Below are 26,328 nucleotides of genomic sequence, written 5' to 3'. Positions count from 1 at the left end.
TCTTGGGAATAACTAATTGTTTTATAGTTTTAAAAGCTATTAACCAAAAATACCATGGTTTGCTAGAGTTTAGCAAAAAGAAACATACTTTCCAGAGTGGATTTGCAAGGTGAGCGTAAGAATACAAGCACATATTCTGTAGAAGTATTTCCTTCTTCCTTTAGGGCTGGAGTAGTGCCTATTCAATAGAATCGGTCATCATGCAGATCAATGCCACTTTAGTCAAAGGAAAAGCCAGAGTACAGTTTGGAGCCAATAAGGTAAATATATTATGTATAATTATTGAAATGACTTTTGTGTTGTGGGTAGATACTGGTTTTATTTTCCATTTTATGTTGATTCTTTATAGAAAGCTCAAATATAAAAAAGCTGTTGGTTTAAAGATTAAGTTAATGTCCATATAAACTTTTGATTCTCTTTTGTGTGCTGAAACATATTGGTGTATTTGTGGCTAGTTTGCTGGAAATGAACAATATGGGTTTGTTAGGAAACAATGTGTGTGGGGGCTGGAGGACAAATATTTTTTGACATGGAAGGGGCCGTAAGCAGGTGAAGCTCCTACTGTCCTCTTTCTGGCTTCTGTTGGTAACTTAATGCAACATAAACTTCAGCCTGAACTTTCTCCCAAGATTGACTCTTCTTAAGGCTTTCCCTACCAGTGCTCTGTCTCTCTATCCCTAGTTCTCTGTGCTCCTGAGGACAGGCTCCTCCCCTTAAATTCTGATTGGGGCTAACTGAATACATGCTGTATTTTCATGCCAGAATGAGTGAGGAGCCCTGCATCCCTATGCAGGATTCTGGAGCATGTCACTCTGGTACAGGGAGGTTGTTGTATCCAAACTAACTTTAAACACTTTTTGCCTCCTCTTGGTAGTTGAGAAAAAGTATCTGAAGAAAGCTTTTTGGTAAACACAAAATAGTATTTTAATAAAGTATGAAAAATTAATGAAATAACGATCATAGATCTTTGTGTGTGACTCTAAAAGTTTGTCTGATCTTACCACTATTAAGGGGACACCTGTTCTGTGCTTTAATAATGTTTGCATAGAAACAGACTAGTAATTCACCATAAAACAAAACAGACATCTTGTTAGGTACTCTTAAAAATGTTTACCCAGGTCCCACTTTCTAAGTGGCTTAGGCACTTAATTCTGAGTCCCATGGACCTTTTGTAAGGGCTTAAGTTATGAGTGAATTAGGAGACTAGATCACTTAAGCACCCTTAAAATGCATTTTACCTATTGCTTGTACTTACCCTGTGGCAGGAGACCATTGCCCTGTTGATCCAGTACATTGACTGTTAAAAGTTAAGCAGTTTTGCTATTCTTATCAACCTAAATTTAATTTCCATCATGTCTTAATTGTGTTTTAATTTAACACTGATCAGATGTGCATTCCTATGGTCAAGTGGAGTTCTAGGGTCTCCAGGCTACTTAGGCCTCACAGCTACAAACTGTAGCACAAATTTGTGAACCATCTCCAATTTTGAGCCTGCTGATGTTAGAGGCATTTCTGATATTGAGTGCATGCAAACTGTACCATTTCCACTTCTGCCTGCTTCACTTTTTAAAAAAGAATATCTCACCCTGAGAGCAGGTATTTAATATTACAAGCTTTGTGTGGAAGATGGCTAATTAGTTTGACAGTAAGAATCTTTTAAAACATGTTAGGTAGGTTGACTTTTGAAGTCTATCCACCTGGAATGTCCCTTACCCTAAAAGTCATTCATCTATGAAACATTATGTCTACGCTGCAATAAAACACCTGTGGCTGGGTTTTGTCAGCTGTCTGGGACTCCAGCTGCGGGACTTTAAAATTGCAGAGTAGATGTCTAGGCTCAGGCTGGAACGAACCAAGGCTCTGGGGTCCTTCCTTCTTTCAGGGTCCCAGGCTCCAGCCTGAGCCCAGAGGTCTACACTGCAGTTTTATAGCCCTGCAGCCTTAGCCCCTCAAGTGCAAGTCAGCTGACACAGGCCAGCCGGAGGTGTTTTTATTGCAGTGTAGCCATACCATTACTGTCCTAATATTTGCCTGTATTAGCACTATGGAAAAATATTTTTTAACTTGTACATGATTCAGAATACAATGTCTTAAGACAACCTTTTTTTAAGTGGGATGTGAAATATACTAGGTGCAAGAACAGCACTTTAATACCATGCTCTTTGAAACCTGAAGCCCTGTATTTTATCAGTTAGCAAGCCCCATCACACAGCCACTGTACGTGGCTTTTTAGTATGATGAGAGCCAACTCTTCAGTCCCCGAGGCCATGGATTTTGCAGGTTAAAACTGCAGTTGGTTTTCTTGCATGGCACCTCTTAATAGACATTTTTTGTTCTACTTACAGTACTGTCTAACCTTTCAAACAGTTACTTTATGGTATTTTGCTTAAGTATCTGTCCATATTTTTTTGGTCCTGCATGACGTGATGTCACTACCTGATGTACTATTAAATGACTTTTTTTTTCAGAACCAATATAATCTAGCAAGAGCACAGCAGTCCTATAAGTCCCTAGTACAAATACATGAGAAAAATGGTATGTAAATATTTACATTTTGCAATTTTATATGTTCTTGTCTGCACAAATTGTACAGTGGCATGGGAAAGATAGTAATGCTTGAAACTAATATAATTGCCATACAATACAAACTTTTACCTGGTTTATTTGGGATAAAGCAAGAACGGCCTATGTCCCTTCCCATGCATTGAAGGGTCTATTTTGCATTTTGTTTCCACCCTCATTATCCAGAATTTTTTGTTATGCCCCCAGCCCCTCCCCTGCTGTTCCCTCTCCCCCGGAGCCTTACCTCACCGTGCTGCCGGCGCAACACTCTGGGCAGCATGGCTGCAGAGCCTGGCCTGCCCCGGTGTTCTGTGCTGCGCAGCTTGGCTGTCTGTCCTGGTGCAGCCGCACCGCCAGCCACCGGTGCTCCAGGCCGTGTGGTAAGGGAGCGGGGGGGGGGGGGGGTTTGGATAGAATGCAGGGGAGTTTGGGATGGTGGTCAGGGGCTGGGGGTGTGGATAGGGGTTGGAGCGGTCAGAGGGTGGGGAACAGGGGGATTGAATGGGGGCAGGGGTCCTGGGGGGGCAGTCAAGAAGGAGGGGGGCAATTAGGGGCAGGGGGGGTCCGAGGGTGGTCTGTTTGAAGAGGTGGTTGGATGGAGCAGGGGTCCCGGGGGGGCAGTCAGGAAGGAGAGAGGGGGTTGGACAGGGCGGCAGGGGGCACTTAGGGGCTGGGGGTCCAGGGGCGGTCAGGGGACAGAGAGTCGGGGTGGATGGGGCAGGGGCCCCCGAGGGGCCATCAGGCAACAGGGGGGTTGGATGGGGCAGGAGTCCTGGGGGGGTGTCAGAGGGTGAGAAGCAGGGGGGGTCGGATAGGGAGTGGTGTTTGGGGAGGCACAGCCTCCCCTAACCAGCCCTCTGTACAATTTCAGAAACCCGATTCGGCCCTCAGGCCAAAAAGTTTCCCCACCCCGATTTAGATGCTTCTCTAGCAAATAAGACATCTCTTCCCTTCTCCAAAGAGCTTATCTAAATATAGCGCAAGACAAGTGAAAGCAATAATCAATGAGAGAATGAAGTAGAAGGGAGGATCAAAGGTTGAAAATACATGGAAAGTACAAATTAAAACGTGTAGCCTGAAAACTGTTCAGTCTAGCTCTGGAGGGGGGGAGGGATACTTTCCCCCATACAAAGCCAGTAGCCACCAGCTGGTGCTGCTGTTCACCTGTTGTGTGGTAAGGTGGACATAGCTCCCTCTAGAAATTAGTATGCCTATTTTCCAGCTTGAGTGAGCTACCTGGGAGCAGATAACTGATCTAACATCCCACATCATGATTTGGCATTGTTTTGCAACTAGACAATTCACCTAGCCTTGTCAACTACTTTTAGAGCAATTCTTCACTGTTTACTAGATACTTACAAAAAGAAGTACACTTTCTACTTTCTTGCCTTGCTGACTTACTTATCAGAGAATCTTCATCTAGGGACAGGGTGTGATCCACTGGTTAAAACCTGGTACTGGGAGCCAGGAGAGCTCTGTCTTGGTTGGACCTTGGATATGGTTTTCAGGGAAAGCAAGGCACACATCTGTACAATAAGCATGTCTTCTATACCAGTGGAAAAGGAGTGTATTGGAAATAGTTGATTCTAAAGAACTTTGAAATGTTATGATTAGCTGCTGCTATTTGAACTTTTTGGTTCAGCTGTTTGGCGGCGCTTAGGACTTTCTGGGGGTGGGGAAGGAGTGGGGATGCAGCGTGCTCCGGAGAGGAGATGGAGTGGGGGTGGGAAAAGGTGGGCCTGGAGTGGAGCAGGGATGGGAAGAGGAGGGCCTGGAGCATCCCCCGGCAAAGTCGGTGCCTGTTCTTCTCCGGGTAAGCTGCCACTGCTGCTGCGAAGGTGCTTTCTAGCATCCTTGCCTGCAGTGGGCTGTGCCTGTGTGGGGTAAGCCAGGGGCACTTCCCAACCACAGTACAGTGCTGTACAGTATATAATGCCTTTTGTCTGCTCCCTCCCTCCTCCCCCAATTTCCTTGGAACCTAACTCCTCCGCATTCCCCTTAAATCTTATGGGAAAATTGGATTCATTTAACATCGTTTCACTTAAAGTTGCATTTGTCAGGAACATAACTACAATGTTAAGTGAGGAGTTACGATTCTAAAAAAGTCAATATGGCTCTCTGTTTTAGTTCTACCTATACACTACACTGATTACCAATACACAAAGCATCCACAGTATTAAAGATGTTTAAAGGCTTCTTTGTTAACTTATGGCTACTATAGATCCTCAGGAACAGCTCAAGTAGGCACTATACTAATCGTACAAAATTTGAGGCAGATCTCTTAAGACTTTTGCTAGTGTGGTGGGTAGAATTAAATAGGTATTTTGATTTTTGGCCGTGTCCATTTAAAACAAAAAAAAAACCTGTGCACACTTTGGTTTCACAGACTGAACCTTTACAGGCTCAGAAGTTATTCTGGGTATGTAGCAACTGAAATATATATTGAAAGGTAAATTGCTTAATTGGCATTTCTGAACTTGCCATTATAGTTCATCATTCCCATTCTGTCCTCAGCAGGATGAAACAGAGTTGTAACACCAGGAACATCTTGGTCTATATTTTTAAACACTTGTGCAAAAGTTGAGCATGCACATGCAAAATGGGATATTCATATGCATATACCAATATAATCAAACAAATGACTGCAAAGCTTGCAGGATTGAAAATCATAGAAATGTAAGACAGGAAGGGACCTCGATAGGTCATCTAGTCCAGTCCCCTGCACTGAGGCAGGACTAAGTATTATCTAGACCATCCCTGACAGCTGTTTTTTCTAAACCTGCTCTTAAAAAACCTCCAGTGACAGAGATTCCACAACATCCCTAGGTAACTTATTCCTGTGTTTAACTACCCTTACAATTGGAAGTTTTTTTCCTAATGTCTAACCTAAATTTCCCTTGCTGCAATTTTAAGCCCATTACTAATTGTCCTGTCTCCAGTGGTTAAAGAGAACTATTTATTACCCTCCTCTTTAAAACAACATTTTACATATTTGCAGACTATTACCATGTTCTCTTTTTCAGACCAAAACCCAGTTTTTCAATCTTTCCTGATAGTCCTTTAATCATTTTTGTTGCTCTTTTTTGAACTTTCTCTAATTTGTCCATCTTTCCTGAAGTGTGATGCCCAGAACTGGTCACAGTACTCCAGTTTTGAGGCCTTGTAAGTGCTGAGTAGAGTGGAAGAATTACTTTTTGTGTCTTGCTTATAACATTCCTGCTAATACATCCCAGAATCTGGACCTTTTTCTTAACTAAAGCAGATGAAAAATAGATCACATTACTCTTTGCTTTCTATATTGGTATCTTAAGATTTGTCTAATTTAGCAGGATGGCTGCTGCCAACAGGAGCTCAATGTTAATGCTTTATTTTCATATGTAAACACTGGGTCTGATCTTGCAAGGTGATGAGTGCTTTAACTCCCATTGAAATCAATAGGAGTTTAGGGCCTGTGATGGATTGTTCTAGTTTTCAAACACAATTTCAATTACACATCCACATAGACCCTAAAGCTGTCTTGCACTAAAGTTAAGAGTGCCTAATACGTTTCTTTGTTCTTCTATAGGCTGGTACACTCCTCCAAAAGAAGATGGTTAATATTGTGGACTGTTGTACACCTGGACCAATGTCAAACAGCTCTTTTTTATTTCTTTCCAACACACACACAGACTCAAGCTACGAATGCCCCTATAACAGCTGTATTGAAGACTTTAGCTATTAGATAAGTTAGTGGATAATCTGTCAACTGACACATCCAGTATAATTTACAGCCTTACCATTTTGCTCTTATTAGGTATCTTGGACTGAGCAGTTTTGGCCTTTACTGTATTTGTCCCTATGGATTAAGCATATTTGGGCCACTCCCTATCTTAATTTTTATTTAAAAGTGCAAACTTTTTAAAGCTGGCTATTGAGTTACTAGAAGATTATTCAATAGGAGTCACTCACCACTTCTTACCTTTTGCAGAATGTGGACTGCAGAGACTTGCATTGTAACGTTTCATTTAAAGCCAACAAAGTTTAATACATTGTTTAATACTGTTTTAGGAAATTTCAGGTCTTGTAAATCACAGTAGTTTTTCTGGTCTAAAATGAAAACATTTGTAGTATTGCCAAATTAAAGATATAGGAAAACAACATGTATGTTAAGTCATTAAACTTTTTTCATGGCTGTGTGAGGATATGAACTGTTTCTTGGAAGAGATACTCTTTATTAGATTGTTGTATTTTTAAGCAGAGCAAGGCTGTGCCAATAAAACCTTGTAACTAGTCACTTCCACTGGGGCATCAGAATCTTGCTGGGCTGTTCCTGCTACTTGTTGGCTCAAGCTACTTAACAAAAGGAGCCACAGTATGAAGCTTGAAGTTATTTAAGATACTAAAAATCTTTTTAGGTGTTCCATTTTATTAACGGGTTGTTGCAATCATTTGTAAACTAATGAACTTATAAAGTGATTGGCACAAATCAAAATGAAAATCCTTGAACAAAAATTTTTATATAAAAGCTACAATAAAATACAAAAAAGACATCACCTGATTCAGAGTTGTAAAAATAATGTTGCCATAGTCATGACAGTGCTTTTTGTTATTGAAAGACTAACAGGAACTATTCTTTCATTATTAGGAAATGAATCTGGGTCTGTGTAATTACTATATTTCATTGCCTTACCTAAATCAATTCTATTTTGGTTGTAGTATTAGTGATTAGACCTTTGTACTGCCAGGGATTGATATAAGGGTGTGTACCATGGATTAAGCACTTTTTTAGCCCAGAAGCATGTGGTTTTTTTTAGTTACAACTATCAACTTTGTGCTCTTCTTTTCTCTATCAGGCACCCATTGGCCCTTGTGCATTTGCTTCTAGATCCAGTTTTTAGCTTGAAAGAACAGATTGAAGGAATTTGGCACTACTCCTGATAACGTACTGTTTTGTTTCAAATAGTCTTCTAGGGAGTATAATGGATGACTTGCCAGCCTTTCTGCTTACTTGGTTGTACATATATTCGTATACAATCCTGGTATCCAATTACTCAGATAGCAACCTTAAGTGAAAGGCAGAACTCTTTAAGCATTAAAGTTCCTTAAAACCTGAGGCTAAAATCTTTGAATACATTATTGAATTCTTTAATATTCTAATGGGCTAGCAGGTTGACAGATGCACATTTGGCATGCTTTGTTTTGGATTTCATTTTTCATTGCAGAATTATTTGGCAATGTACAGTAATTTATAAACTTGCATCAAGTTTATGAATAAAGAACCATTTTAAGAATTATTCTGTTTGTGGTTAGTCTTTGAATATAAGATAGCTTTCTGTTCGTGTGTGTGTGTGTGTGGGGTCCCAACCAATGCAACGTATAAAAGGAAAAACTGGTCAACACATCATAACGTCTTTGAATTTCAGGCTCATGAGTACAGGTGTAAAATGCTCCTGTGAAAAGTACCACTAAGTATGTAGACCAATGCAATCTGCACTTGATGGAAGTTCCTAAGTTGTCTTCAGGTATGGCCCCATAAAGTGCACTGTAATCTAAGGTATAAAAATCACATGGATCACTAGTAGTAAGGCCGGTGGGGGGGTGGGGTGGAAATAGACTTGCACAGCCACAGATGAGAAGTACTCGTTCACTGCTGCTACTTTATCCTCTAAGGTCAATGGGACCTTCAAACTGCATGTCTTGTTAACCAACAAGTGAGAAAATGGGAGGAAAGCAATCACTCAATCTTCCACTTCTCTGAATATCTTCCTCCTCATCCAAACACCTTAACTTTCTTGGAATCAAGCCTCCCATAGCAGCCCTCCTCTAATCTTGAGTGGATTCTAGGAAAGCCAAAAGACTACACAATCGGAGTTGAAAATCATTAGCCATGTAGCCAAACCTGCCTCCTTTGGTAAATGGAAGCAGACAGCACTGAATGCTGGGCTATCTCACAGTTGCCCTTTGTCAAACAACTAACACAATCCCTGCCTTGAGTTCACAATCTAAATCAGAAACAGGAAACAAAATAATTCTTTTGCAGTAAGAGCATATGAGAGTTTGATCCCACATTTACCTTGCAAAAATGAAAAATCTTCCTAAACCTAAAGAATTTAAAATGCATAAGAGTGCGCCTCAACTCTGCCACTGTAAGTTAATGTTGTATGGGAGTCTAGGACAAAAATGGTTCTATCTTCAGCAGTTTGAGCTGCATGGGCAGTGAGTAGAGGAAATGTCACCTATATTGAAGGTGACACTAAAGTAACTCCACATAGAAATCTCCATTAAAGGGACGTTAACATAGAAACTGCTGATCATTTCTGAAAGTTGTGTGCAGTGTTGTAGTTGTGAGTCCCAGGATATGAGAGAGAGAAAAGATGGGTAAGATCTTGGAACATCTTTTGTTGGTAGAAGAGACAGACAAGGTTTTAAGCTAAACAGAGCTTCTTCAGGTTTCTAAAAGGACACTTAAAAAGCAGCGTTTGGTACTACAGCTGCCCAAATCTCCCTTACCTGCTTTTTTTTTTTGTATGTGGTTTTAAAATTTAGGCCCCCCTCTCCTCCCACATCCTACCAGGGAACTGTGCAGTTGGCTTAATCGTTACTCCTCTATAAAGTAAAATGTTGCTGTGTGGGGTGGGGAGAATTTTACCTTAAGATGTGCTGCTGGAGGTTTGTCTCTCTTTTTTCTTACTCACTTAGGTTGAGAAGGGCTGTTGATTAACTCTAATCCAGCTACAGCCTGTGCCTTTAAAATCCCTCACTTTATATGTAACTGAGCCTGGACCAAACAAGTTGAGGCAGGAAGGGGTTGTGATTTTTTTTAGGAGCAGAGGAGAATGTGTAGCTTTACTTTCTCACATCAATCCACTTGTTCCAGGCCCAGTGAACACAGCTTTTAGGCTGGACTCTTGTTATGCCAGTGGCTGGACCCATAGCTGATGGATCCCCTGTCCTGGTGCAGTGTGTTCATCTGCAGTACAGTGCATGGGCAGGATGTAAAGGGGGGCATCCAGGCATGACTGCTGCAGGCTCCTGAGCCTGTTTGCCTCTTGTGGGCTGGGGATTAGGTTGCTGCTGCATACCCACTCCCCAGGCAGAGGCATAGCTGTCTCTCCCTACCCCACCCCCGGTAATGTTAACAATAAACAGGTTTCAGAGTAGCAGCTGTTAGTCTGTATTCACAAAAAGAAAAGGAGTACTGGTGGCACCTGAGACTCACATTTATTTGAGCATAAGCTTTTTGCAAGCTACAGTGGCTGAATGCATCCGATGAAGTGAGCTGTAGCTCACGAAAGCTTTTGCTCAAATAAATTTTGTGAGTTTCTAAGGTGCCACTAGCACTCCTTTTCTGTTACCTTAAATGGTGTGGTGTGCTTTATTGTTGTTTGTCCTCAGCCCCTGTGGGGTTGGACCCTGCTGCTGTCCCTAGAATACAACTGGGCAAGATCAGGGGGGAGGCTAAGAGACTTGCCCAAGGTCAGACATGAAGGCCAAAGCTGAGCGGGGAACCAAACCCCAGGCTCCACGGCCTGGACCACTCACGCGCCCCAGCCCCCATCGCCAAGAACCGGAAGTCACGGCTCCAGTGTCTGTCGTAATGTCACGTGCTCAGTTCGCTGACGCCAGTCGCCCGGTCGTCACGTGCACCATCTCCACAACAGGGAAGGGCTGTGTGGTTGGTCACGTGCTCCAGAGGCGGAGACCGGAAGTGGGCGCCGTGCGGATGACGTACTCGGAGTGCGTCGCGGCTGGGGGCTTTCGGCTCCCCGCCTGCTTCTTGGTGCGGGAGGCAGACGCCGGGAGCAGAGGCGTGGGTGGCGGTTGCCATGGAGTCGGACGGCAAAGGGGCCTACGTGCTGAGTAACCTGGCTGAGGTGGTGGAGCGGATCCTTAGCTTCTTGCCCACCAAGGCATTACTGCGAGCAGCCTGGTGAGGACCGGCCTGGGGCTTCCCCCGGGGGCGGGTCGAGGGGTGGGGGTCTGCCTCCGCGGGCTGAACCCTCGCGGCCCAGCTCCTTCCATCAGGCAGCCCCGGTGTCGGCCTTGGAGGTGGCAGGGCCCCGTTCTTCTGCTTGGGCCGTCGCTCTTCCCCGGAACCGGTCCCCGCTTGTTTCCCGCCTCGTGCTCGGGGCGGAGCCCAAGGACAGTTTGGGATCCGAGAGCATGCTCCGCTCCGAGGCGCGTGTGCCCGGGCCTGTGACGCGACCGAGTCACTCCCCGTGCCGGCAGGGGAATGGCTGGGCCCGTGGCCTGGGTGACGTGAAGCCAGCGCCCAGGCTCCAAGACCCATGAACAATGTGTAAGAGGAAGCAAGGGCTGGACTCGGCCCTGCTCCGCTGACCAGGCCTCGCTGCTGCTGCAGGGAGGTGGGCAGGGGATACGTTGAGGGAACAGCCCGCGCTTCCAAGCCTCTCTGAAGTCAGCCCAGCCCTCAGAATGGCTTAAAACCCACGCTCTTTACTTCAGCCAAGTTGCGAAGGAGTCCGCCGGGTGCCACACCGGGGTTCTTGCTTATTTAGCTCTCTGTTGCTGTCCCACGCGGCCGCCCAGCTTTGGGAGAAGCTCGTGATAGTGTCTGTCACGTTTGTAAATATGGACCAAGTATTTTGAGCTCCTCAGATCAAAGGAGCCCTAGCAGCGCTGTGTTATGGTTAGCAGAGCTGTAACTGTCACACACACACACTCTGAAAGGAGGAGTTTTGTGATTGGTTGACAAGTTTGTTTTTAAAACCAACCGTTTATGTTAAGTGAATTGTGTACAAGGAGTATGTTGTCCCTAGACACTTTCAGCATAAAACAAGGTTACCTTCTCTGTACTTTAACAACATTTTGTTTTGCTGGTTTATATATTTGTGCTGCAGAGAGGAGCTGGGAATGAATTGTTCAATATGCTCTCTTGACCAACTACCCCTGACATGTTTTTTGCTTAATTTATCTGGTACTAAGCGAGGCAATTGTCAAAATTGCTGGCACTTTTTGAAATTCAGAAACCAATCTTAAAACAATACCCGTACAAATAAGGCATTCAGTTTGTTCTTTAATAGATGTTAGTAGAAAACCAATCAACAATTTACACTTTGTGACATAAACTTGATCTTTATTTTTTTTAAGTGCAAGAGTTTCTCATAACAATGTGGGATAGATACTTCCAAGTCAAAAGTTAAAAAAAAATGGTTGTCTGACAGCTGCTAAGATTCCTTTTTGTATATTTTGTATATTGTAGTAAATTTTTGTATTTTAGTGTTTGCCGGTTATGGAGAGAATGTGCCCGTAGATTACTGAGAACACAGCAGAGCATAGCATGGGTCTCTGCACTTGAGCCTGGTCCATCTGATAGTCATTCACTGGTCCGTGCATTAGCTGAAGAACTTGAGGTAGGTAAAATACCACAGTTAACTGCGTACATTGGAATGGCCAATGTGAATTTCTAACTACTGTGGTATAATCCACATGCACACTTGTGAGTCTGTGATGATACGTTTTTCTAAAGTCAGTTCTTCCATACTGTTGTTGTTGTGCACCTTTTAAGTTTCGATTCATATTTATACACAGCTGTAGAAGGACATGAGTGGGCACGCTGCGTCAGACCAAAGGTCCATCTAGCCCAGTATCCTGTCTTCCGACAGTTGCCAATGCCAAGTGCCCCAGAGGGAATGAACAGAACAGGTAATTATCAAGTGATCCATCCTCTGTCACTCGCTTGATTAACTATTCTGTTCATTCCCTTTGGGGCACTTGGCATTGGCTGCCATCGGAAGACAGGATACTGGGCTGGATGGACCTTTGGTTTGACCCAGTATGACCGCTCTCATGTTCTTATGTCCTCATACAGCTGTTTTATGGTTAGGGAATGTTCGGCCATTTGGCCTTAAGCATTACATTATGGAGTTTCATGATTTGTCTGATTCTTTCACTAAAAAGACATTGTAAAGCTTGGGTTCGTCATACAAGTCAGGCATATTTCAGTTTATTTTTTCTGTTCTTGACCCCTTTACCCATTGAAGTCAGAGAACCCCATTTTGTTTTGTGATCACCATTGTGTTTTAGGAGCTCTGCTTTGTACTGTAACCTTGTTTTAAAGTGTGACCTTAATGTCCTCTTGCAAGTTCTTGTGTGGATTAGAGCATCCGTGGGTGGGCAGGTGGGGGAAGCTGTGACAGAGCAATCAAGGGCCATCAACATTGAATTACGCTTCCCTACTGGAACAATGGCAGAGTTCAATTGGTAGGATCATTGACTTTGAATTTGGGGGAAGGAAGGACTGCACCAGCTGAAGCACGTGGACCAAAGGAGACAGACTGTTTTAAAAGAGGGGTGCTTCTCTAAGCAAGGGGGCCAGTCCACTGGCACAGGTAAAAAGACCAAGCTAAAGAAGGCAGGAAGGGCTGCCAAGCCTAAGGATACTGTCCAAAGCCAAGACACTCAGAAGGGGAGAGATCAGACTTGGAGCAGGAGGTGCTGTGGTCGGGATTTTGTTCGTTTTTGTGTTCTCTTTAACTCGCTAATGCTTTTTAAGAGAAAATTCTACAGTTAAGAAGTTCTTTTGCTAAGCCTGTGTTCTTTGCTTCTCTGCCACACTGTCCCAGAAAAGTTTAACTAGCAGCCAGAGTTCCCAAGCCAGGTGGGCTCTGGGGGTAACATGTCTAAGCAACTGGGAGCTCAGGAAGGCTGTGGCACTGATTCACAAGTCCAGGCAGCTGGAATGCAGGGCCCCACTACCCAAGAAGAGTGTCAGACATGGGGTCTGTTCTTGGGAGTGTGCCTGAGAGAGACACAGCTTTGAACACTGACGGGTCACTGCTGAGACCCAAGGGGGTTAGAAGCACGTTGGATCCAGTGGGTTAGGTCCACTCACTCCAGACTGGTGTCTGTTCAGAGAGTGGGACTGGGCCAGGCTGTAATAGGCAGGATTTCTGTTTTTAAACTGGATTGTAAATTTTCATTTGACCTTTTAGTAATTTAAGGTAATGGTGATAACATGGTAAGAAAAGTTTCTTTTAAAATATATTCTTATGTGGACACTGATCCTTAATTTGAGAGAATTTTAAGCAACTATGTCTAATCAGGCAGACAGCAGTACAGACTTGGAAACATACTTGGCAGTGGCAGGTAGTAAGTTATCTGTGACAAGTCTGGGGTCCCATTTTTTCAGCATTCTGAAGAATATAAGTCCTCATTTTTCATCTAAAATTTTAAAAGTTCTAGCCCCTTACTTAAATATACACTGGAGAATGATCAATGCATGGTTTACAGCACTTTAAAATGAGTGAAGCTGAAGCAGGTGATGTTCACTGCTACTGATACAAACTTTAGAGAACTTGGACCTCCGAATATCAAAAGAGGAAAGTATTTCTAGTTCCAAACAACAATGAATATTTAAATAGAATATTTCTCTGGAAACACAGGTGTACAAATCACTACAGTTGGGACAGATTTATTGTTTATATATATATAAATATAAAAATCAGCTCTTGAAGTGGTAACTGGGTGGCTCTAGAGATTTACAACTGGACGTGGAGTGCTCTGCCTTTAGGGCGACAAATGTGGGCTATATCAGTAGTGACAAAGCAGTTACCATCTGACAGCTGTTTGGCCAGTTATGAGAATTAATGTCAGTAAAGTGCACTGAGGTCCTTTGATAAAAGGCACTAGAGATGTACTCATGGTTGTCATAGCCAGATCTTTCCTATCACTGACTTTCAGGAATCTCCCTTTCTTGCCTCTAGTTCATTTTGGTTTTCTTTGTGGGACAAAGGTGTGGCAGCCAGCAGTTAGGTAGCCGAGTCTGCTTTTCTTATACTGTGTTTTCATTTATCTTTTTGTACTTTACAGAATGTGCATGTGCTACCACAAACAGTGCTCTACATAGCAGATGCAGAGACTTTCAGTGGATATGAAGAGTGTCACGGACAAAAGAGAGGTATGTATAAATCCTATCTGTACTTCTTTAAGAGAACCTTGTCATGTACAATTATAATGGAGTAGGATGCTTAAAGGAAAACAATCAGGTAATGTGATATTGTCAAGTGGGCGTTGTCACCTTGGGTTTTCATCAAGAGATGTGATCCATGTAAACATAGGATAGTCTATATATAGGGCCCTATCAAATTCACAGCCATGAAAAAACATGTCATGGATCGTGAAATATGGTATTCTAGGAGGGTTGCAGGATTACCACCCTTACTTCTGTGCTGCCTTCAGAGCTGGGCGGCTGGAGAGCGGAGAACAACAGCTGTTGGCCCGGTGCCCAGCTCTGAAGGCAGTGCCACCAGCAGCAGCAGCACAGAAGTGAGGGCAGCATGGTACAGTGGGGGTTTGTCACTTTTTGCAGGGGGTCAGGCCGCTCCTGGAGCTGGGTCAGAGCCACCTCTGGGAACCTCCCAAGGCTCCAGGAAGCTCTGAGGCTGCTGACTGGGAGCCCAGTTCTAAAGGCAGACCCGCCGTCAGAAGTAGTGCAGAAGCAAGGGTGTCAATATTACATCCCTACTGCAGTAGTCTTGCAACTTCCCCCCTCAATCCCCTTTTGGGTTGGGACCACCATGGCTATAACACCATGAAATTTCAGATTTAAATATCTGAAATGGTGAAATTTCAGATTTTTTAAATCCTATGATCATGACATTTACCAAAATGGACCTTAAATTCGGTAGGGCCCTATCTCTATCGGTTCATATGATAATTAGGGCTGTTGATTAATCACAGTTAACTCATGTGATTAATTCAAAAAAGCTAATCGCAATTAATCGCACTGTTAAACAATAGAATACCTAAATTTATTAAATATTTTTGGATGCTTTTCTACATTTTCAAATATATTGATTTCAATTATAACACAGAATACAAAGTGTACAGTGCTCACTATATATTATTTTTGATTACAAATATTTGCACTGTAAAATGATGAGTATTTTTCAATTCACCTCATACAAGTACTGTAGTACAATCTTTGTCATGAAAGTGCAACTTACAACTGTAGAATTTTTTGTTTGTTACATAACTGCACTCAAAAACAAAACAATGTAAAACTTTAGAGTCTACAAATCCACTCAGTCTTACTCCTTGTTCAGCCAATTGCGAAGAGAAACAAGTTTGTATAATGCTGCCCACTTCTTAATTACAATGTCACCTGAAAGTGAGAACAGGTATTCACATGGCACTGTTGTAGCTGGCATTGCAAGATATTTACGTGCCAGATGTGCTAAAGATTCATATGCCTCTTCATGCTTTGGCCATTGTTCCAGAGGACATGCTTTCATGCTGATGACACTCATTAAAAAAATAATACATTAATTAAATTTGTAACTGAACTACTTGGGGGAGAATTGTTTGTCTCCTGCTCTGTTTTACCCACATTCTGCCATATATTTCATGTTATAGCAGTCTCTGATGGTGACCCAGCACATGTTGTTCATTTTAAGAACACTTTCACTGTAAATTTTGGCAAAATGCAAAGAAGATACCAATGTGAAATTTCTAAAGGTAGCTACAGTACTCGACCCAAGATTTAAGAATCTGAAGTGCCTTCCAAAATCTGAGTGGGATGAGGTGTGGGGCATGCTTTCAGAAGTCTCAACAGAGCAACACTCTGATGTGGAAACTACAGAACCCAAACCACCAAAAAAGAAAATCAACCTTCTGGTAGTGGCATCTGACTCAAATGATGAAAATGAACAGGCGTTGGTCCGCACTGCTTTGGATAGTTATAGAGCAGAACTCGTCATCAGCATGGATGCATGTCCTGGAATGGTGGTTGAAGCATCAAGGGACATATGAATCTTTAGCGCATCTGGCACGTAAATATCTTGCGATGCCAGCTACAACAGTGCCAGTGCCTGTTCTCACTTTCAGGTGACATTGCAAACAAGAAGCGGGCAGCGTTATCTTCCGCAAAAGTAAACAAACTTATTTGTCTGAGCAATTGGCTGAACAAGAAGTAGGACTGAGTGGACATGTGGGCTCTGAAGTTTTACATTGTTTTGTTTTTGAATGTAGAGGGTTTTTGCACATAATTCTACATTTGTAAGTTCAACTTTCATGATAGAGATTCCACTACCCTACTTGTATTAGGTGAATTGAAAAAAACTATTTCTTTTGTTTTTTACAGTGCAAATATTTGTAATAAAAATAAAGTGAGCACTGTATACTTTGTATTCTGTTGTAATTGAAATCAATATACAGTAGTTTCTCGCTTAACATTGTAGTTATGTTCCTGAAAAATGCTACTTTAAGCAAAACGATGTTAAGCGAATCCAGTTTCCCCATAAGAATTAACGTAAATTGGGGGGGGTTAGGTTCTAGGGAAATTTTTTTTGCCAGACAAGTCTATATATATATGTGTGTGTGTGTGTGTAAGTTTTAAACAAACAATTTAATACTGTTCACAGCAATGATGATTGTGAAGCTTGGTTGAGGTGTTGGAGTCAGAGGGTGGGATATTTCCCAGGGAATGCCTTACTGCTAACTGATGAACTAGCACTCGGCTGAGCACTCAAGGGTTTACACATTGTTAATGTAGCCTCGCACTCTACAAGGCAGCACAAATGGAGGGAGGGGAGACAGCATGGCTGAGAGAGACAGAAACATACACCAAGAGTGTGTGAGAGAGAGAGAGACATGCATTGCCCCTTTAAGTACACTGACACCACTCTGAGTACACTGCCTTTTTAAGTTGATCAGCAAGTTGAGACAGCAGCTGCTGCCAGCAAGCTCCCTCCGTCCTGAACCCTGTTGTGTCGCTCCCACTGCTCTATGGAGATGGGGTAAAGCGGGAGGGGTCATCCTGACATTAGCATCCCTCTTTCTCTCTCCCCCCACACAGCAAGCAGGAGGCTCCCGGGAGCAGCTCCAAGGCAGAGGGCAGGAGCAGCACAGGGCAGTGGTGGGAGGGACAGCTGAACTGCCCAGCAACTGATAACCTGCTGGGCGGCTGCTGCACAGGGAATTTAGGGGAACTGATGGGGGCTGCCAGTCCACCCTGGTTCCGAGCCCCCACCAGCTAGCTCCAACGGGCTGCTCTTCCTGCAAGCAGTGGACAAAGCAGGCGGCTGCCAAACAACATTATAAGGGAGCATTGCACAACTTTAAACAAGCATGTTCTCTAATTGATCAGCAACGTAACAACGTTAACTGGGACCATGTTAAGTGAGGAGTTACTGTATTTGAAAATGTAGAAAACACCCAGAAATATTATTCTGTTATAGTTTAACACGAAAGCTTATGCTCTAATAAATTGGTTTAGTCTCTAAGGTGCCACAAGTACTCCTTTTCTTTTTGCGAATACTGACTAACACGGCTGCTACTCTAAACCTGTACCTCATGGTGTACTAGAACTCATTTTTACCTCCTCCTAATCAGGATATTTAGTTCTTCCTATTTTGTGTACTATAGTTCTGTAATGTTCATTAGCTGTATAGGATTTGTCATGTGCTGAATGAGTTGGCCAATGAGCTGCATTGTGTGATAACATGGGTTTGATGGTAAGGCAGTGTTTTAATCCATATGCAAAGTCAATTCTATTGCTGCATAGGGTAGAGATCTTTGAGTACAGACAGAGGCTCTGTGTAACCTGTGGCCAATCACTTTAACCTTTCTGTGCCTTAGTTTTTCCCCTCTTCTGTTACAGCAAGGAAAAGAAATAGTAAAGAAACAGCAATTGCACTAGAAAAGCTGTTGCCAAAACGGTGCCAAGTTCTGGGACTGGTAACTCCTGGAATTGTAGGTAAGAGGAAGCAATATAACAGCCTGATTTCAAGATACATACCAGATGGTTAACTTTTTCAGACTGCTATTTATTAGACTCCCAAGTGCTTTCAAATTGAGGCACAGTCCTACAGATTTGTATGTAGAACATACTAGTATCTCACTGTCTACTAATTCCAAATTGCTCAATGTCTACCACAGTTTAAAGAATTCATGATACTGCTGCTAAGTTACATGGTATGACTTGAAAATTCTTAACTCACATTTTTCAATCTGCATAGAAAAGATTGACTTTGTAAAAAATTGGATGTTCTAGACATTTGAACTAGGATCAAAGGCCTCAGTATCAGCTGATGGCTGGTATGGAATTTCTTCTTGAGAAACCTACTCAGCAGTCAAACATAAAGGTCAGTGGTCTAGCAGACTTGACCAACTCAGACATGATTTCTAGGTTTTCAGACACAAACTTCAGAAAGCACTGTAATCTCTATCCCAGTTGTGATCATATTCACTTCACACCCAATTATTATGGTGTTTTTATTATTTTAAGACCCAAGTGATATTTTGTGTCCAAGCAAGTTATACAGTATTCTAATATCAGTATAGTAATATCTAATATCAGTATAGTAATCTTTGCTATGACTGCAGCTACAAAATAAGAGGTAACTATGTAGAGAGGTCATAGGCTGAACTATCTGTATCTCCTAGGCAGAGGATAGCATGAAGCACACATTACATTTTTTTGGTTGGCGTCATATTTCTGACCAGTCCCCTAGTTGTATGTTAAGAAAAGACTCCTCAAATATGGGAGATCTCTCTAATAAACTCATCGATCCAGATTACTTGGCCAAACTTCCCTAGATCTGTTTGTTCAAAATTTAAAGAAACACATTGAATTTTAAAATAGCAATAGGTCTTAAAGAATTTAGAGGGAATTTTCCTTTATTTTCAGTTTACTTGTGCATTTGACTCTTTGTATATACTTTCCCCAGTTTGAGTGACTCATCACATTTTAAGGGTATGAACACATGGTTGTAAACCCACAGAAATTGGGAGGGGTCAGCTGTATCAAATGAGACTTTGTTTTTAAATTGACTCGCTTTCATCTTGATCGTAGGTAATATTTTCAAAAGCACTTGCATCCCTTATTTTTTTTTACCTAGTTTCCCTTTGTATGTCATTACGTAGGCAAAAGTATTTTAATCAAAATAAAATATTCACATTACGCTTCTTTATCAGTTACTCCAATGGGCTCAAGCAGCAATCGACCTCAAGAAATCGAAGATGGTGAAGCTGGCTTTGTTTTATTGTTCCCTAAAATTGATGGTGTGAAAATCCATACCTTCCACTTTTTTAAAGACTTGAAGAATAGAGTTTTTGATGAAAGCAAATTCACTGAAGCAGGCAAGTCATTTAATTTTATATCAAATACTTTTTGTGCTGTGGCCTCAGTTTTGTAGGGGCTCTGTGTGAAGTGAGTTATTGTATTTGTGACTGCAAAACTCAAGTTGCCTCCTGGCGGGTGGGTGGGCACAGGTTCCCTGGAAGCATGGACCACCATATAAATGCAAAAATGCAAGGCTGCCAGTGATTGATAACTTTGTCCCCCACAGCAGGGTACTAAAGTACAAAGTGTAATCTTGAGAGGTGATCTTGGATCTCTTCAGTTAAATTTGAGCAATCCTGTTGTTCCAGCTCAGTACCTGGGTGGGGATGTTGCAATCCTCGGTACAGTCAGTCTCTTTTGGTAGCTTCCTACATTATTTAAGTCATCGCACACTAATCAGGGCTGTGCAACTGGAAATGTTTCAGATTGTTTGGGTTTTTTTTAAACTGGGGCTTGGGGGTATTTTTTGTTTCATACTTCAACATCCGTAAGTCCCCAAATTATATGCCATGGTGAGGAGCAGCGATGTGGGGAAGAGAGCAAGAATCCCCTGGTAAATATAAAGTAATATACAGTCACACTATGTACTCAGCAAAATGTCTTGCTTGTGAAGAGTAAATTGGCCAGTTTGTGTTTATGAGCTTGCTCACTTCTGCAAATTGACAGGTACCTCATCTGTGACTGGAAAAACCCAAAACACTAAATATTGAGGGAGTCGATGAGATCCAGAGGGGTTCTGTACGGTCCTGCTAACAGAGCTAGCCTTTGAGCACTATAGAGGAGAATCTCAGCATTCATTAATGGATGGGCGTGTGTGTATGTATATATCAATAAATATATATCTTCGAAAATGCAAATCATGTAGCCCACCACTTGAGGGCACAGGATGACTTGCTTCTCCCCATTGCTGCAACAGCAGTGAGCTAGGTAGGATTGCTGAACATGTTTGTGGGTAGGTGTAAAATAAATATAATGAGAATAATTCAAATGGAGACTGAGACCCTGCCTTAAAGATAAAAATGTTTATTTTATTTTTTTTGTATTCCCAGGTCTTAAGAATAATCCAGAGCTCCGTGTGGTTCTTCTATTTGTCTACAATTCCTGGAAGCCAGGAGCTAATCGGTTTCTTCATCAGATAATCAATCCTTTAAATGAAAAAAGTATCATCTTGGCTGGGGGACATGTGGAGAGCTTGACGTCACTGAGCTCTGAGAAGTAGGTATCTCTTTCAAGTTAATTTGTGATGAAACACTGTGGAATTGTAGAAGGGTACAGCACTGGACATGAAACCTCTGTGAATAGGGCCGAGTCACACATCTGTGAAAGGCACCATCCAAGCACAGTGATGTCATTTTTATGGGGGGAGAGGAAATATCCAAGGACTTCCTTTTTCTAGCCAGTGTTATTTTTCATAGTAGTAATGAAGTATTAAGGAAAGTCTTGAAATCACAGTGAAATATGTAATGGGAAAGATGATACAGGGCTGCTGCTGCTGTACTCCAGTAGGAAAAGCTGCAGACTTTGTCATATGGCTTTACTTTGTGGCCTGTTACAAAAAGTAGTTTTAAATCTTGGATTCTAGAGAGCAACTTTCAGGTGAATTATAGAGGACATTTCCTACTTTGAAGATTCTCTAATGGTGTGAGTTTATTCCAGTTTGGCAGTTCTTTGCTTGAAATCGATTCTGCCTTTTGAATGCTTTACTTTTCAGCATTTGTGCTCTTTTCTTTCTCATTATGCATTATATAGTAACGCTGTAATTTCTTGCTCATTTTTAGGGTGGCCAGTCTTGCCAACCAGTTTATAAAAGCTTTACATTTCCGATTTCATCATTGGTGTGTGTGTGTAGCTGGCTGCTATCATGTTTTCCAATTTGTGTGTTAAATTATTCCCTAAGTGTAGTACTTCCATTTTTGTCCATTGTAATGTGAAACAACTACTTAATTTCTTCTTGTTAGGCATTGAGATGTCAGTGATAATCCCCTGGGTTTCTGAAAACTCTGTGGCCTGTGATTCCTAACTTTTGGAAACTTGTAGAGACTGAGGCTAGCAATAAGATGCTTCAATATGTAGCTACTAGGGCTGTCAAGCGATTAAAAAAATTAATCATAATTAATCACAATTTTAATCGCACTGTTAAACATTATTAGAATACCATTTAAATATTTTGAGGGTTTTCTGTATGTTCAAATATAGGGTCAGAGCTGGGGGTATGGGGCTTCAGTCGCTCTCTAGGTTTGGGGTGCTGGGCTCCAGCCCCATCCCCGCTGTCCAGGGAGCTGTGGGCTAGGGCTGCTCCAGTCCCCCTGCCACTGATGCCTCCCGCCCCACCCACAAGTATGTGATCAGTGTGTTAATTTTACTTTCAATTAATCGCAGACGTTAACTGTGATTGACGGCCCTAGCAGCTATAGTAATGGGTGCTCAGACAATGTTATGATTGAATTACTCTTTAAACCCCATTGTGCGCAGGTATTGCAAGTTGGAGAATGCTGTGATACAGTATGTTTGCCAAGGGAAGGGTCCAATGAGGGCAGACCTCAGTATATGTCCATTATGCCTAAGAGATCACAACTTAAGATAACTCCTAAAGCCAGCATTTCCTGGTAACTAAGAAAAGGGGAGAAGCAACAGCAATCACAAGCTTCTACTGTCTATCTCCTTCCTCCTGCTGCCCAGTTTTGTTACTTGAATTCTGAGTACCCCACTACCCTGAGATAATGCGACCCGATGTAATGCAGGTTCGCATACAATGCGGTAAAGCTCCGACACGCCGCTCTGAGCAGCATGTTAAGGGTGCTGGGCCAGGGCTGAGGGGTTGGATAAGGGGCAGAGGGTCTCGGGGCGGTCAGGGGCTCTCTTCCCCCCCCCCCCCCCGGGTCTGGGAGGCAGGAGCTGTTGAGGGGCACTTTTGGGGGCCTCGCAGTCCCAGAGTGGCCCGGGGGGATTAGCGGGGGGCCTGGAGCAGCCCACTCCGCTTCACTAGCCCTGGCCCCAGCCGTGTCACTTTGGGGAAGAGAGACCCCCCTCGCCCCCACACCCACCCCCACACTCACCAGCAGAAGCAGAGCAGCCCAGCCCTAGTCCGCTCCATTCTGCCAGCCCCCAGCTGCGGCGCTCCACTTCCTGCCGCAGGTGAACGCGGGACCTTTTCCAACCCCACCTTCAGCCACATGGCTGGGGCTGGGGCAAGGAAAGTGGAGCGGGCTGAGGCCGCATCACTCCGCTTCCCACCGCTGGTGAGTGTGGAGGACGTCCTTTCTCCAACCTCCCCACACTCACCGGCGGCGGGAAGCAGAGCGCCGTGGCTGGGAGGTGGTGGAGTGGAATGGGCTGGTGCCGCATTGCTCTGCTTCCCGCACCAGTCAGTGAGTCCTGTCAGAGGGTGTGGATTGGGGTCGGAGCAGTCAGGGGACAGGGAGCAGGGGAGTTGGGTGGGGTCCTGGGGGTGATTAGGGACGGGGGTCTCTGGAGGGGGCGGTCAGGGAACAAGGAACAGGGAGGGCCAAAGCAAGTTCAATATAATGTGGTCCACCTATAACGCGGTGAGATTTTGTGTCTCCTGAGGACCGTGTTATATCAGGGTAGAGGCATAATAATTAGTCCAGAGTGTATTAGACCTATATAATTTCAGGGACTAAATAAATACACAATCCCTGCAAACTACTGAACCTGGCACCTAGTTAGGTGATCCCACAGATCAAATCACTATCGGCGCTCAAAGGTGGGTTTATGCCAAATGTCCAAGAAGGACATCTTTCCATTGTTGAGGCGTAGGAAAGGTTTGCCATTGGCTTGTGAATAGGGGGTGTCTGCCTTTGACTTGACTTATTGGAGCATCTTTGTTGCTTTTGTGGGTGACTTTCTCTTTAGAATATTGTTGTCTATATTGGGTGTTCAGTTTGTATAATTTTCTCGTGCAGTCTCTGTATTTAAATCTAGAGCAGTTTCTTTGGCATCTTTTCTAATTTGGTGTATGTTGTCTTTCAGTAACACTGAGGCTGGCGATTCCTGTGGTGTGGTTGGATTGGCTTTCAGTGGACCCCAGCTACAGAGTGCTACAGTTTTGTTAGACCAGGATGTAATTGATGAACGGACTGTAGAAGCAGCAATGCAGCGTCTCAAAGCAGCAAACATTCCTGAGCACAATACCATTGGGTTCATGTTTGCATGTGTTGGCAGGGGATACCAGTATTATAAAACCAAAAGGAATCTTGAAGCAGATGCATTTAGGAAGTTTTTCCCTAATGTTCCCCTATTTGGCTTTTTTGGACATGGAGAAATAGGATGTGATCGAATAGTCGCTGGGAATTTCATACTGAGAGAATGCAATGACATAAAGGATGATCTGCTCCATGGTTATACTACAGTTATGACTCTTATTCATCTTGGTTCAACTAAAGCAAACCAAGTTTAAACATGATTTTTAAATACACCAGCTGAGCTACTTGTTTGGTTCCAGTGCAGAAAACTGAAAAATCTGGAATGATGTACATACATACTATAAAAGCACCTTCCAAAATCTAAAGTAATCATTTTTGTAATGTTATAAATCATGTAGTCAAGACAGCATTTAATGCAGTAGTAGGTATGGGGAAGCTTTGCATTTTGTGTAATACTGTGCAAAAGTCAGAACTGCAGGTAAATGTACATGTGTTCAGATTTTACAGTAGAAGGAAGCTTCTTTCTCCTAAGGCTAGAAGAGTGTGCACAAATGGCAGTGTAGTCCAGCATCAACACTCAACCGTATAGAGAAATGAACCATCCGTATTTTGATGTGATCTCTTATACATAAAGAAGTCTTAAAAAGCTACTGATGTGTATGTGTCTGGTTCCACCTTTACCTGAGTCTTCTCTCTACAGAGATATGTACATTCCATCCAGATTCAGAACTGGGCCCTACCTACAAGCAATAATACCTCTTTATTAGGTCGAATGAGTGAGAATATCTGGGCAATAATCATGAAGTGTTCATTAAATAATATACAAAATATATGTAAAAGGTACAGTGTCTTCTGTATTTAGAGGAAAAAAGACAATTTAAAGGGACACTCAGGCTACAAACTGACTCACTTCAAGAACACCTTGGATTAAAACAATTTTAAGTATCTGACATACTCTGTACTGTGTCTGCTGTTTTACTTTTGCATTTCTCAGCTTGGACAATGAAAATGGACAATCGCCTTTCTCTTGGGATTCTCCCGGTATAAGCACAATGATGCATTGTGGAGGTTGCAGATGCTGCAAAGGGTTTTAAAATGTCCTGTAGAAGCTTAAAAATAAAAATGGAAACGTTTCCATTGGCCTCAAGTTCCTTAAAGTTTTGGATGTTTTTACTGACCCTAAAATGTGGGCCAAGCCTAGACCAAGCCATGTTTCTTATAAATTAGTTTTTGCAAAAAGGTCTTTGTTGTTGCTTGTTGTATATTTCTCACTTTTACTATAATGAACAGAGAATTTTTCCCAGGCTGCTTTGGGCTTAAGTTTTTTTAATGCAGTATTTCTCTTATTACTTACTGGGAGCAATACAGCTGGATTGATAAAATATTAACTTTACTAGATACTGAATTTTTAAAGTCAGAATGAGTAAATTCAGAATTTTATACAAAACACAGTGTAGCTTTATTATAACTCAGATATTTCATGCTGTCTCTAATGCCAAATCAGGCAACTTATCCTATCCTTTATGTTGTATGTTGGCATCAGGGCAGATTGGGAATTCTCAGAGAAAGCTCTAAAATGGGAGGAAAATTCTGATCCATTATAGTTATTTGATCTTCCGTAGGAAAGGGATCCTTTTTTGTGTTCTAGGACATACTGCTTACGTTTCTGGAAATGGTTGAAAGTAACTATCAATAGTACACACATTGAAAATTTTTGGCAATATGACATGTCAAGGGAATTTTATGCTCATAGTTATATCGGGACTAGCTTGTTTCTTCCTGAGGGAGAAGTCAGTGGGTCATTTAATTCTCTACCATGTTACTTTGGCATTTAGAAAACATCAGCTTTTTGCATTTCTTCATCCTGTGTTTGGTAAAGCTTCAACACTGTACTGCTTTGATGTGACCACACTTAACTTTGGATGTATATATTGTATTTCTTCATCCTCAGCTATTTATACCTTTTTTTCTCCTTTGTGCTCCCACAGACATTTGTCACAGGTTTCTTCAAAAACTTTATGGTATAAAATTATATACCTCTCCCTAGTCAATGATGCTGAAATTCTTGCTGAATCAGCAGCAGTATAATTCAGCAGCAGCTGAAGGAAAGCTTATATAAGAACTTTTTAAAGGGCACATATTTCAGATATGTAGCCTTATCACAAGAGCTGCTGAGCCCTTGCAGCTTTTGTTCTCTCATTAATCAGACACTTAATGCAGCAGATTGGATTTTTTTTTCCTGAAGAGAATATCTGGAGTTTCAGTGCAGACATTTGGTAATCATTTGCTCTATGATTGAAATTATTATAGAGGAGTTTATAGTGTGTGGCCATGATTCAAATTCAGTAGATTCAATGGGAGTCTTTCCATTGACATCAGTGAGCTTTAGGCAGAGCTCTTGTATTGGCTGTTTCTTTGGGTTTTTTAAAACTAGAAGAATTCATACTGTGACATTATTGACATGAACTGTGACCATATAGATCATTGTTGCAACCACCGTCCTATAATTGCACCAAATCTTGTACAAAAGAGGTCAAG

The 26,328-nt window shown here is 42.4% G+C and overlaps 2 protein-coding genes across 2 annotated transcripts in view; both read left to right on the top strand.

Annotated features, from left to right (window-relative positions):
• Window positions 1-7,835, top strand: part of UBE2Q2 (ubiquitin conjugating enzyme E2 Q2) — an 80,219-nt gene extending 72,384 nt beyond the window's left edge. The window contains exons 11-13 of the mRNA XM_084642004.1: window positions 165-260; window positions 2,469-2,535; window positions 6,128-7,835. Of these exons, the coding sequence (XP_084498130.1) occupies window positions 165-260; window positions 2,469-2,535; window positions 6,128-6,159 (195 nt within the window). The 3' untranslated portion in view covers window positions 6,160-7,835. The remainder of the gene's footprint in view (window positions 1-164; window positions 261-2,468; window positions 2,536-6,127) is intronic.
• A 2,418-nt stretch (window positions 7,836-10,253) lies between these two features.
• On the top strand, window positions 10,254-24,923 carry FBXO22 (F-box protein 22). Its single transcript, XM_084641459.1, is given in 8 exon segments — window positions 10,254-10,348; window positions 10,350-10,471; window positions 11,783-11,915; window positions 14,374-14,461; window positions 18,164-18,259; window positions 19,480-19,644; window positions 20,677-20,842; window positions 23,618-24,923. Coding segments are annotated over 8 exon segments (1,281 nt in total). The 5' UTR covers window positions 10,254-10,264; the 3' UTR covers window positions 24,045-24,923.
• The last annotated feature ends 1,405 nt before the right edge of the window (window positions 24,924-26,328 follow it).

This window comes from Lepidochelys olivacea, assembly GCF_965140295.1.
Source record: "Lepidochelys olivacea isolate rLepOli2 genome assembly, chromosome: 10".
In the NCBI taxonomy this organism is placed as follows: Eukaryota; Metazoa; Chordata; order Testudines; family Cheloniidae; genus Lepidochelys; species Lepidochelys olivacea.
Note: the sequence above shows the minus strand (reverse complement) of the source record. Positions and strands in the feature narration are given on the sequence as shown.